The sequence below is a fragment of the Taudactylus pleione genome, unplaced genomic scaffold (assembly GCF_031769625.1).
Source record: "Taudactylus pleione unplaced genomic scaffold, aTauple2 ptg000135l, whole genome shotgun sequence".
Classification (NCBI taxonomy): Eukaryota; Metazoa; Chordata; class Amphibia; order Anura; family Myobatrachidae; genus Taudactylus; species Taudactylus pleione.
In genome coordinates, this window is record NW_028284537.1 from 1,819,082 (window position 1) to 1,831,517 (window position 12,436).

Below are 12,436 nucleotides of genomic sequence, written 5' to 3' on the forward strand. Positions count from 1 at the left end.
CACCACCCCCAAAAGCTCACAGCGTGTCACTCACTCTGCGATGGATTCCTCTGCGGCTGTGACATCGCAGTGCAATTGCAGCGCACGTGTAGTACGGCCTATGCGCAGTAGTGAACAATCGACCGATGTGCATAGGTAATTGCAGCTGGATCTGGCCCATTGCGCAATGTGGAAATGTAAAAAACATATATTGTAGTTCTGTCAATGGATTAAACTCTCTCCCTGTAGACCGCGGAAGCAAGAAATCACGATTCATACATTCAGTAGATTTCAAAAGTCACATTGCCTGAAACGGGTGCCAGACACATAAATCACATCTTAGATGGTTCCCAATGCATTGAAGAGACCATCTTCCACTGACTCCACAGGTGACAACAATAGCCAAGACGCTCAAAGACACAATAATTGTGATTGTGTTTGTACTGTAGGTTACAGAACACCGTGTTCTTATCTGGGAAATGTTTGGAATTCAAGGTCAGGCTTGAATTCTCAAGGTTATTCTTTGTGTTCGAAAATGGGCCACGTCTTTAAACCTTACTTTGAACTTCCATTCTCTGAAATTCCGTTTACATAGACTGACACACTTTAACAAATATATGTTCCAGCAATCTACAGACATTCTTTCACCATATTATTTAAAAGCAAACGTATAATTCATTCTAGGTACAGTATAGTCTCAATTAGGGTCAATTTTTAAACTAAATATATCGTAAAACCCATGGATTTGTTATTATTATTATCTTTTATATTGTATCTGTGGTGCCACAAGTGTTCCGTAGCACCGTACATAGGCAAATAACATACAGGATTACTTTGTTGTACAGGGAACAGTATAGACAGATACAGACGAGAAACAAATGAATATACATAAATAAGTACAACCCACAAAATACATAATTATGTAATCTGATTCAGATGTGGATGGTATGGCACAGTCGCAAGGAAGCAAATATTTAAATGCTGCAGGAGACGTCTATAGGAAGCAGAAACCGCCTGACGGTAATTGTGATCCGAGTGCATCGTCCGTAAATGCTGCATAGCATCACCATCGGTACCAATGGTCGCAATGGCGGCAGAACAGGCCAGTCTGAGTTAGCTTTAGCTTGCTCAGGCTGGCAGCTTGTAAGGCCAGGATATCTGCGTCCACCGATGCAGACCCTGGCCTCGGCACTCCGATTCCCAGGCACCCGCCCGCTTGAGCCCCCCGCTGCGGCTTGGCTAATCTACGAGCTCGCAGGAATGAGACCTGTACATATGCAGACCCCAAACAATCGGATTAGTACGTAAACCATCATGTTTGTGTAATAATCTGAATCAGGTCCTATGAGGACAATTGTGGCAGAGCAGTGGGGGGCATAATCTAGGAGACGGTATGGTAGGCATTGGTAAAAAAGGTGAGTTTTCCCTAATGTCCAGAGCGCACCACACCACTCACCCTGCACCCATTCAACAAAACTTGCATTTCTCTCACATTATTATTATATTATTCTTTGGAGTATCATTTCATCTGTAGAACTACTGCTCCCAGCAAATTCTGCATGCACATCATTTGTGACGGTTTACACCTACTGTCACCACCATCTCTGCCAATAATACCTACACCAAGCCGGTTGTAAGGGATCCATCTGAAACAGGCGCCTCACCCCCCTCCCCACGCCAAAAAATGAGCATATATACGACCATGGGCACTCCCGTGACACTCCTGCCAGAGGGAACAGTTCAGCGCGATTGCTCGTTTGCCGCACAGAAACATGTGATCCGCTCTTTGAATCTTGATCCGTGTGCGCATTCATGTTGAGGTACACGCGCACACTGCGATTGCTTTCTATGGCGCATGCCCAGTTTGCAGATATCCGGGGAATCTGGACCTCATTCAGAGTTGGTCGTTGCGGCCGTTCGGTCGTAAGGGAAAAGGGGCCGGATATGCAAATGAAGCGCTCTCAAGTTGCGTCGTTAAGATGAGATCGTTAGCTGGACGAGCGAGGGGAGGATGCAGCCGTAAGACTAAAAACACGCCCCCTTCTCATTCGCAATACATGTCATCTCCGGGCATATAAGGATTAATCGAGACCATCGGAGCTGCTCGTAGAGCTTAAGGTTGACCATACCCTCTCTTAAGCACTACGATCAAGTCAGTGTAAAAACCTCCCATGTCACATGTGCCATGACACTACTTAGTTAATTATGCACTCCCATAATACGCCGTTTGCATAGTCAGGCACGCCTGCGTTCGGATCTCCACTCCCCCGGTCACAAGCACCTTCCCTTGTTACCACCCACAAACGCCTCATCCTGTCACTCAAACTACCGACCTGGCCAAGTTGAAGGAGAGAGAAATTTCCAATCGCAACAGCTAGTTTGCGCACGCGCATTGCGAAACTTACGCATGCGCAGTTTTGCGAACATCGCTGGGTACGACCGAGCGACCGCTGACGACCGACTCAGAATGAGGTCCTCAGTCCTTATTTGGGCATGTGTCTGGCTCAGTGTGACGTGATATTTTGTTGATGCTTGAGAACAAACTTCCCATAGTGTTGGCTGTGTTTTAATGCTTGGCTATGGTTATTAACACTATACAGTAGGTAGCAGGAGAGTTGGACGGTAAGAGTAAGACAGCCTAAGAGGACAATCTGTTCATTTCTGATTATTTCTACCCACTTCTAAAGTGATACCGTATGCCATAACGGGGGATGGGGCCTGCCACAAATAGCTGACATTTAGGGAGCGCATCCAAATTCACATGGAAACAGAAACTTATACTTGCCAGTGGCGTAAGTTCATTCCCATAGGCAAACGCAGGGGGGTTTCCGTCTGCCTGGAAACCCCCCTCCCCAGTACACACCATGACCACAATAGAAATAGTAATATAATAGAATGTTACTAGTGCTGCGTGTTCTTCTCAGTATCACAAATGAAATAATTAGCACCACCTGTGGATCTTTTAAAATGTGTCAGCCAGTAATAAATACACCTGTGCACCAACTAGGAGATGTGGAAAACATGCACTGTTAGGGGTGCACTGCTATAGACCATCAATAGGGTTAATTATTAATACTGTATAATAATACACTATCCAGTACATAAGGAGACCAATATGTACATATATATGTCCAGGACAGTGCTAGGTTCTTCTCCTGCTGACTCCCGGACTTGCTCCAATGCTCAGGAATGGTGCCCACATCTGAAAAAAGATATTTATCTCAGACAGGATGGCCCTACTGCCTCATTTAATGGGTTACTGTGATCGCTGGTCCTGTATATGCTGGAATTATGCAACACAATATATTAAAGCTGGATAAGTGCTAATTATACCCTCTCCATGGACTGGCCACACTCACTCTAAAATCAGGCATTTGGAAACCCCCCTCTAGAAATCCTGTGTTTGCCACTGATTCCAGATGCCCGGAGGCAAGTTATCATTTAATGCCCCCCTATCCCCCATATTTACAGCCCTAAATGGGGTGAATATATTGTGGGTGATGGCGGAGGTGCCCCTTTCAGTGCTGGCGCCCGGCGTCAGGCACCTCAATTGTCTCCCATACTTCTGCCCCTGATACTTGGGGATACCTGTCTTCCGCAGTCTGAGACTGGGTGGTACTGGTCTGCGAGCACATACTGTATCAACATGTTACTAAACAATATCACATTTGAACTTCACATGTTTGCATAATTGGAAGTCCTCAATTACAAGTCTACACAGTTTCATCTATTATGCACTGTGAATGATCTTGCAGAATTATATTTTGGTGATACAAGGACCTTTTCATGTCTAGGTCAGCAAAGCCACAGAGCTGACCGTTTGACATTTTATTACAGTGGGGCCTATCCATTATGTTAATTATTGGGAGCTGGGTGGTCCCCGATAATTAAGTTTGTAATACGCTGCGAGCAACTGCGAGCTCCGAGGTGGAGAGAGATGATCCGAAGATTATCTGCCCCTGCGAATCCTTTGAAGCTTAGCACTGCCAAGTCTGACTCTACAGTGCTACTGTACCTGCATAAACTTGGGTTCACACATGCGCGACTTCCCGGGATATTCTTGCAGTCAACAGGGCCGGCTCTAGGGGTGTTCGACCAGTGCGGTCGCTCAAGGGCGCCACCCCTAGAGGGCGGCACCCTTCCCCAGCATCCCGATTTCAGTGGGACAGTACTGTCCCGCTGCTCCATCCGCGGGCCGAAGTGGCCCGCGGGTGGTCTAATTGGGAGGTTGGGGACCCCCACCGCCGCAAATGTGCTAATGCCAGAATTTACTGTGCATAATGGTCTCCGGGAAAATGGCGCCTGTGCCTTCTTCCCGTGGACATCTTTTCTGTGCATTGACAAGTCACCATTTTTCCTTTGATTGGAGATTGCGGAAAGGTAAGTATAACTAAATATGGGTGCAGGACCAGGGGCCCCTGTGCATCGCACACCCTGCACCCATTAATGATATGTCCCGGCCTTCCAGCAATCTGAGAGTCCCATTGGCCACCATCACTCACGGAAGCATATTGAGGAGGAGACATGATAAGTTACAGTAGGATCATTACAGTTATTTTTTTTATTCCATTTCAGTTCCTTTTCAGTCTAATTTTTGGTGCTAGAACCGCTTTGATGGTAATGGTAGTACGAGGAGAAATCCCAAACCCACATGACGCCACGTAAAGCCTAGGCCTGTTTTTTTTTAACTTACAAAAGAGTGAACCCTTCAAAGTGTTGGGTAGAGTAGGCATCTGAATGGCGAGTGCTGCTTGTTCCATCTCTTTCATGACCCTCTTTTCTTATATTGAGCTATAATAAGACGCACAAGTAAACAGAATAAACAAGGTCTTGCGAGTGTCAGTGATAAACTGTGAGAGCAGCAGGAAGCGAGCAGTCTTTCCACTAGCAGATGATCATTTGGCAGAAGAAAGACATTAAGAAAGCTAAATGAGTTGTCGCAAGGATCCCGAAAAATATAAAAAGCCAAGTAACACTGCCTGCGGGCGCCTCCTTGTTACTGAAGGAAAATACTGCAGCAGAAGATCCTGCAGCGATTCCACCATTCATACTGTAGGTTATGTTAGCAGGAAAGTATGTAATTTTCTAAACTATGGTACATTTTGGAAGAAGAGATGTACCCCCCCCCCACACCCCATCATACACACATACTGTACATACAAACCCTCACATGGAGTTTAATAATGCTTTATTTTGAATATATGTAGTTGAACTTTGATTACCCATAAACCACAATTGAATTGTCAGATCTGTTTGTTATAGCTGTAGCATTTGTGGATCTCACATTTTTTTCAGAGGACTTTGCATTTTCAGAGAATAGCAGTAGTTTGCTTATTTCTCCTGGGCGGCAAATAAAATCTACTCAAAATGGGCAAAAATGATTTATTTATTCAAATTGCAGGAACGTGAACTAAAAGCAAGCATTTTATTTTATAAATATCCCCATGATATACCTGGTTGCTGTTTCAGCATTAATCCCATACTTGCCTTCTTTTGAAAATGCATTTCAGGGAGACTGTGAAAGCAGCACCTATGAGCGTGGCGGTAAAGTGGGCGTGTCCTGCTACATCTGAGAGGCGTGTCATAACACTGACTGACATCCAAATGTAAATGAGCCCCAAAGCAGTCAGTAAGATCTATTTGTTGATGAAAACACACTGATACTTATAACCAATGCAGGGAAATTATACTAATGATACCATTTGAATGTAAATATCTCTGTTTATTTTTATATATAACATATTCATAATGGCAGTAAGTTAGAATCAGGGAGATTGCTAGGCCCTTCAGGGAGACAGGGAGATTGCTACTATTTCAGGGAGTCTCCCTGGCAGTGAGGGAGAGTTGGCAGGTATGATTAATCCTCCTTTCCAAAACAACAAACATCAGGATTCTACACGTAGGTTTTTTTAATAAAATCTGCACTTGAAAATGATAATGTATATTTTATTTTTAATAGTTTGAATAAAGGGCAGGATGGGGGAGATTTGGGCATTGGAATCCCACCATCTCTGGACGTCTTAATGCTTTCTGTAGTACAGGGTGTTGTCTCTGAAAGAGGGAGTACTGTATCTCTCCTTCAAATGAGGGTGTTACTAACAGGATGCGGGCACTACTAGTATTTCACAGGGTGTTATTGTCTGTGCGTACAGGTGATCACCAGACAAAAACTAATAAAGGCACATCATGTGAATGAGAGGATGTCACTCTTTCAAGTGAGGGTGCTCCTGAGTTTATAGACGTCAGAATGGGGGAGATTGTCCCGCATTCCTAGACTTCACAATGTTTTCTATAGTGTAGGCTTATTGTGTGGTGATCTCATTGAGAACAGCTGCTTTAAATAAGGGTGCCCTTGAGTCTCTGTACTGCGCCAGAGCAGGGGGGCTTTATGCCCTAAGTCAGCCTTGCCCCCCGATCATGTGACTTCACAGTGTCACACTGACAGGGCATGGTCACAGGCACCAGGAAGAGGAGCACATCCTTAGGATGCTTCAGGCGGCTCTAAAGGCTGCAAGGCGCATGCCTGGAGTGTCCTGCAGGTGGATCTGCCGCAGTTCCATTGGCTGCACGGTGCCATTCCAGCAGGTGGATCTGCCGCAGTTCCATTGGCTGCACGGTGCCAAGCCAAATACAGGTCTGTGGGGCAGCAGTGGTACCACCCCCAGGGCCCTGCACCTTGGGTGGAAGCACCACCCTCACGGCCCTACTTACAGTATGACCCATTCCCTGACTTTTTTCAATTGTTGGTAGTGTAGCATAGTGGCTGGAAGTTTGCAGTGCCTAATGATGTCACTGCACACCCAGTGATGTAATCAAGATGCAAATAGGGTTGAAGTTGCCAAAAGGATAAATTAAAAGGGGTAGACTAGATGGGCCAAGTGGTTCTTATCTGCTGTCAAATTCTATGTTTCTATGTAAGACCTGCCAGTCCCCGGCTCCCAACAGCGAGGACTAGCACTGAGAAACTTTTAGGTATGTTTTCCTCCCATTGAACTCCTCCAGTGAGGAGTGAGGACCAGTGACCTTTGTCATTAGGCCCCGCCCCTGTCATGGTAAACTGCCGCAGGTCGTGGGACCGCGAGGAGGGGGCTGGGCTAAATAACACGGTTTTGCATCATTTAGCCTCGTCCCCTCCATAAGTATCCTCGATTTCCGGCAATTAAATCCCCATCTTGTCCACTTCACCAGGAAGTTGGTGGGATTGCGGAAGATTGAGACACTCTTCTAGGGGTGCAGGGGGCTACGGGGCCTCCTGCAACCATCGGGAGAGCAGGCAGGTAGGCTTATTGTCCTGTATTTTGAACGCCACTGATTCTGGGACGTAAGTGTAAGATAACTGCATCTGAAACTACCAGTATTAGATGTACAAAAGCACAAAACGCATATCGGGCCAAATTCGCATATTGGGTCTGAACCCAACCCCCCACCCAGCCGTGCCGACCTGGCTGCCCCCTCCCGAGGGGGCAGCCACAATATCGGTAAGTATGCCTCAGAATCAGACCCATTATTACAAAGCTAATGTACTTACATGCAACTCTTAATCACCCCCTAATTGGACATCAAAATGGTTGTATTTAAATCTGCAATACATTGTTTCTAATAGTATGCTTTACTAAGTGGCAAAATAATATTTATGGAATTTCCTATTGGACTGTATGTGAAAAATATATTTTAATTAATCAATTAATTCATTCATTAACTTCTTATGGTCTAAAATGAAATGAATTGTATGTTGTATGTACTTAGATTGCTTGTTTTTATACAGTACACTTATTTCTAGGTGCTATAAAATAATTATTTTATTGCATATGTCACATCATTATGAATAACAACAACTATTAATTACTCATTGGGCACCTCATTATTAACAAGATCAGCTGACACAGTATATGCGTTCAAGCAACATGGCTGCTGCATCTGTTAATTACTAATGATGCTTAGAGGCTCTATTTGACCACCGGGCAATGTAGATCTCATGTTAATGAGCTAATTCACAGCACTGAGACATCACTTTTCACTGACCACTGACTTTTAACTGTGTTTAGTGCATCATCAAGTCAAGCAAGGGACGTGTGAGGTTGTTGCACTTCATCGATGCTGCAATAAAAATCGCATAGAGGAGAGATCGCAGACTGTGAAATGCTCGTGCTTCCCAGGGCAGGTAGCTGGCACTACCAGGACACAGCCGTCTTGTGTGGAAGGTAAGCGCACATTAGATGTCATCACTTCCTAACACATTCTGTTTTCTGTATCAGTGCAAAGTGCCGCTATGTTATTGCAGGATTACAGAAATATGCATAAGATAGCCCCCCCTCCTTCATACTTAATCTATGGTTAAGCCTCACTTTAGAGTGTATCCAACATAGCCCCTCTAATCGCTTTACGCCACTGTTTTTATTAAGGGTCTTTGGGGGTCATTCAGACCCGCTCGTGAGCGTCAGGACACTCGCAAGCGCGTCGATGTTCCCCACTGCGCATGCGCACGACGGAGTGAGCTCCGTCGTGCGCATGCGCGAGACCTGGGGAGCGACGGGCTTTCCATCGCTCCAGGTCTCGCACCAAAGGGGGCGTGCTGAAGATGTTGATTGACAGCACGCCCCCTTTGGCGGGCGTGCCTCCCAGACGGAGGCATTCCCATGGGAACGCCTACCGTCTGAAGCCGGCCCCACTGACATCACGAGTGATGTCAGTGGGAGTGATTTTGGCTCTGATAGAGCCAAAATCACTCCAGGGCTTGTGGCAGGGAGACCCTACCGCAGGGTCTCCGTCGCAAGTCCGATGGTCGCGATGGTCAAGACCATCGCAACCATCTTTTTGGCTGCTCGCATATGCTGTGGGTGGTCACCCACAGCTATACGAGCGGCCAGGAGGCCGCTCCATTTTCATGGAGGAGGGCCCTGATTCAGAGCGAGCGCTCTGGTCAGAGCGTTCAGCTCTGAATCAGGCCCTTTGTTTGAAGTGGAAAATACTATCAGTATGATTTATTTTTCCGTAACCTTCCATTACATTGTTTACAATCATATAGGAGAGGCAAGAGGTGGGTGGGTACAGATTACCTGGGCCAGGCCTGTTTGGAGAATCCAGCTGGGGCCCAGGTCAGCTTGGGAGGCGGAGCAATGGACCCCCTATGTGCAGAGCGGGAGTGTGGCCATGCATGCACTTTTGGCCATGCCCACCGCTAGCACCGGAGCCCGTCTGTTGTCTTGGCAGCCCTGTATTCAGATAATATAGACAGAGAACATCAATTGTCTGCATATATGGATCCACTAATGTGTTCTCCTGTCACCAACACACAGTGGAGTCAGCCATTTTGATGTCTGAAGCAATACTTGAGAAGGCATTCCATTGCTTCACTAGTAACTTGTGACGGAAGCTGAATATTGCTTTGGCTTTTAAAATGGCTACCTCCAGTGAACCTCATTTAAGAAGTGCAGTCAATGGAGAATGCAATTGGCTTGGTTTTCCACCAGTATGCTTAGATCTCTTCCATTGACCTCTCCCCTTGTCTCCTATTTATTTATAACCTCCTTAAGGATTCTGGGGGAGAAATAAATTGGGGAGAGATAAATTACCAACCAATCAGCTTCTAACTGTCAGTTTACAGGCAGTTCTTGAAAAATGACAGTTAGAAGCCGATTGGTTGGTACTTTATCTCTCTCCAAGGCTTAATACATCTCCCCCATAAATTTAAACAAGATTGCAATTATCATGTTTAAAGTTATGTTTAATATGTAATTTCCTACTGCAGAATATTGTTGATGCTAAAAAAAAATAAAAAATAAAATATATACAGTATATATTTATATATATATGAAAGTAATTAAATTAATAGTGACTAGCGTTTTTAAAATATATGTATAAATATATAAATAAATATGATGTTTATAAAGTGCAAATAAGGTGCAGAACATAAGTATCAACCACGGTAATTTTATTAAAAAAATTAAACAATTTATTAAACAACAATTCATTAATAGAAAAAAATCCAAGTGTCCACCGACAAAGAATGTCTCATAAAATCAAATACATAAAGTAATAAAAGTTAATATGCCTATCTCAGTTCAGGAATAAATGAAAAGTTCAAGAGGCAAAAGATAGGAGCTACCAACGCGTTTCATCCAGCAGGACTTCCTCAAGGGGAATATATATATATATATATATATATATATATATATATGTGTATATAAAAATAATAATAATCAGCAGCCCCTAGAAGTACCTCTGTATTCAGGAGACAAGTGGTATATTTTGTCAACAGTCAGAATGTCGACATATTCTGAATGTGAACAGAATGTTGATGTGCCAAATGTCAGCATTCACAATGTCAACACTCATTGTCAACAGTGCCAGAATGGCAACATTATGAATGATGACAGTCGTCATGTGGACAATGGGATTTCCCATTGATTTTCATTCTTAGCCTAACCCTTACTGCAGACTAACCCTAACCCATATCCAGGAGACACATTTGCAAACTAGAAATGTGTCTAGATGGTCATAGAGATGGGAAAGGCGCACTACACAAACTATAAATGTCATCTTAAAAGTCCAGCCACCTACCACTGTATAACCATCCCTTTAAAATACAGATTTATCATTATTATACTACACAGATTGGTTTAGATTATTTTATGCCGTAATTAAATTGTGAGAGTGAAGAGACATCTGGACACGTGATACTTCTGTGAAATGCGCCTCTACACTGAAATGCACCAGAAAAGATGTAAAATGCGTCAGACCAGAACCAATGCAAAGATCAAGTATTTTTAAAGAAGTGCCTCAATTCACAAAGCAAGAAACACTCCTAAAACACACTGGGCCTGATTCAGACCTGGACCCTAAGCTGCGTTTGCTCACTATGGGCGATTATCACCCGTCTGCGCATGCGTATGCATCACAATGCACGTGCGCAAACCAGTCACTGCTATCGGGAATCGTGCGCTCATAGCACAAAGACTGAGCGCTACCTTGAGTGACAATGCCGTTTGTGGGTGGTAACGGGAAGGTGCTTGTGAACGGGGGAGTGGTGGTGTGAACGCAGGTGTGTCTGAGCATCAAAACTGCGTTCTTTGGCCGTGCATAATTAACATGGCAGCGTCATTATACACGTCACCTGGTTGTATTTCAGCCTGCAGTGATCGCAGTGCTTTCGGCAGGGTAGGGTCTACCTTAAGGGCTGCGAGCAGCTCCGATGCCTCTCGATGTTACCGATTAATCATACACTTCCTGGAGATGACGTGTGTTAAGAATGGAATGTGGGCGTCTTTATATACTATCGTACGCTCACTGCCGTCGACATAGAGGGCGTCCTTACGCCACACAGTGCGATCGCGGAATTTGCATACCCGGCCCCTTTTGGAAGCGAGCGATCGTGGCTTAGAGTCCTGGTCTGAATCAGGCCCACTGTCCTTAGATCTTCATTGCATTTCAATAATTTCAGTCTACAAAAGGATATTTCGGTTTTTCACTACTCCCCAAAATTAGGTGCACCTAAATAATGCTCTCACCCCACCCAAATCCTACCCACAGCCTGTGCAATCTGCTTAAACTCTGCAAACAACTCCATCTCGCACTGCAAACCTTTGCACATGCACAAATCGAGGTGCACTGCTGGACCAGAACTGATGATGAGCAGCACCTAGGGGGTCATTCAGACCCGCTCGCGAGCGCAGGACGCTCGCAAGTGGGTCGATGTTCCCCCACTGTGCATGCGCACGACGGAGGGAGCTCTGTCGTGCGCATGCGCGAGACCCGGCGAGCGACGGGCTCTCCATCGCTCCGGGTCTCGCACCAAAGGGGGCGTGCTGTCGATTTTGATTGACAGCGCGCCCCCTTTGGTGGGCGTGCTGGGGGCGTGCCTGCCAGACGGAGGCGTTCCCATGGGAACGCCTACCGTCTGAAGCCGGCCCCACTGACATCACTAGTGATGTCAGTGGGAGTGATTTAGGCTCTGATAGAGCCAAAATCACTCCAGGGCTTGCGGCAGCGAGACCCTACCGCAGGTGGTCACCCACAGCTATGCGAGCGGCCAGGAGGCCGCTCCATTTTCATGGAGGAGGGCACTGATTCAGAGCGAGCGATCTGGTCAGAGCGTTCAGCTCTGAATCAGGCCCCTTGTCTATTAGGTGCTTCTTAAAATGGCCTCCCCTGTGTATGTAATGAACGCTCTTTAACCTGGCTCGAGTGTCCTATAACCTCACTGTAAGCTTTTTTATTGGCTGTTCTACTGAAGTATTTGTTTTACCCCTGCTGGTGTGGGTGAGGTATTGCAGGTACAGTAAATTGCACTATATTTCCAGTGTGACTGCATTCAGCTTAACTAACCAGAAGTGACATTTTGCTGTGAGGTCTACATTTATTTTCCCGGTGATTTTTTTTCTCTTTGAAATTGAAATAGTCTACATTATGTTCTAATAGAGGCCATCGATCTTGTATAACTGCATGAATATTTTAAGGC

The 12,436-nt window shown here is 45.3% G+C and overlaps 1 protein-coding gene across 2 annotated transcripts in view; it reads left to right on the top strand.

The window, feature by feature from the left end:
• Window positions 1–12,436, top strand: part of TAFA4 (TAFA chemokine like family member 4) — a 332,620-nt gene that overhangs the window by 275,630 nt on the left and 44,554 nt on the right. For both annotated transcript variants that reach the window (XM_088473439.1, XM_088473440.1), the window contains exon 4: window positions 8,025–8,180. In XM_088473439.1, coding sequence (XP_088329565.1) covers window positions 8,025–8,180 — 156 coding nt within the window. The remainder of the gene's footprint in view (window positions 1–8,024; window positions 8,181–12,436) is intronic.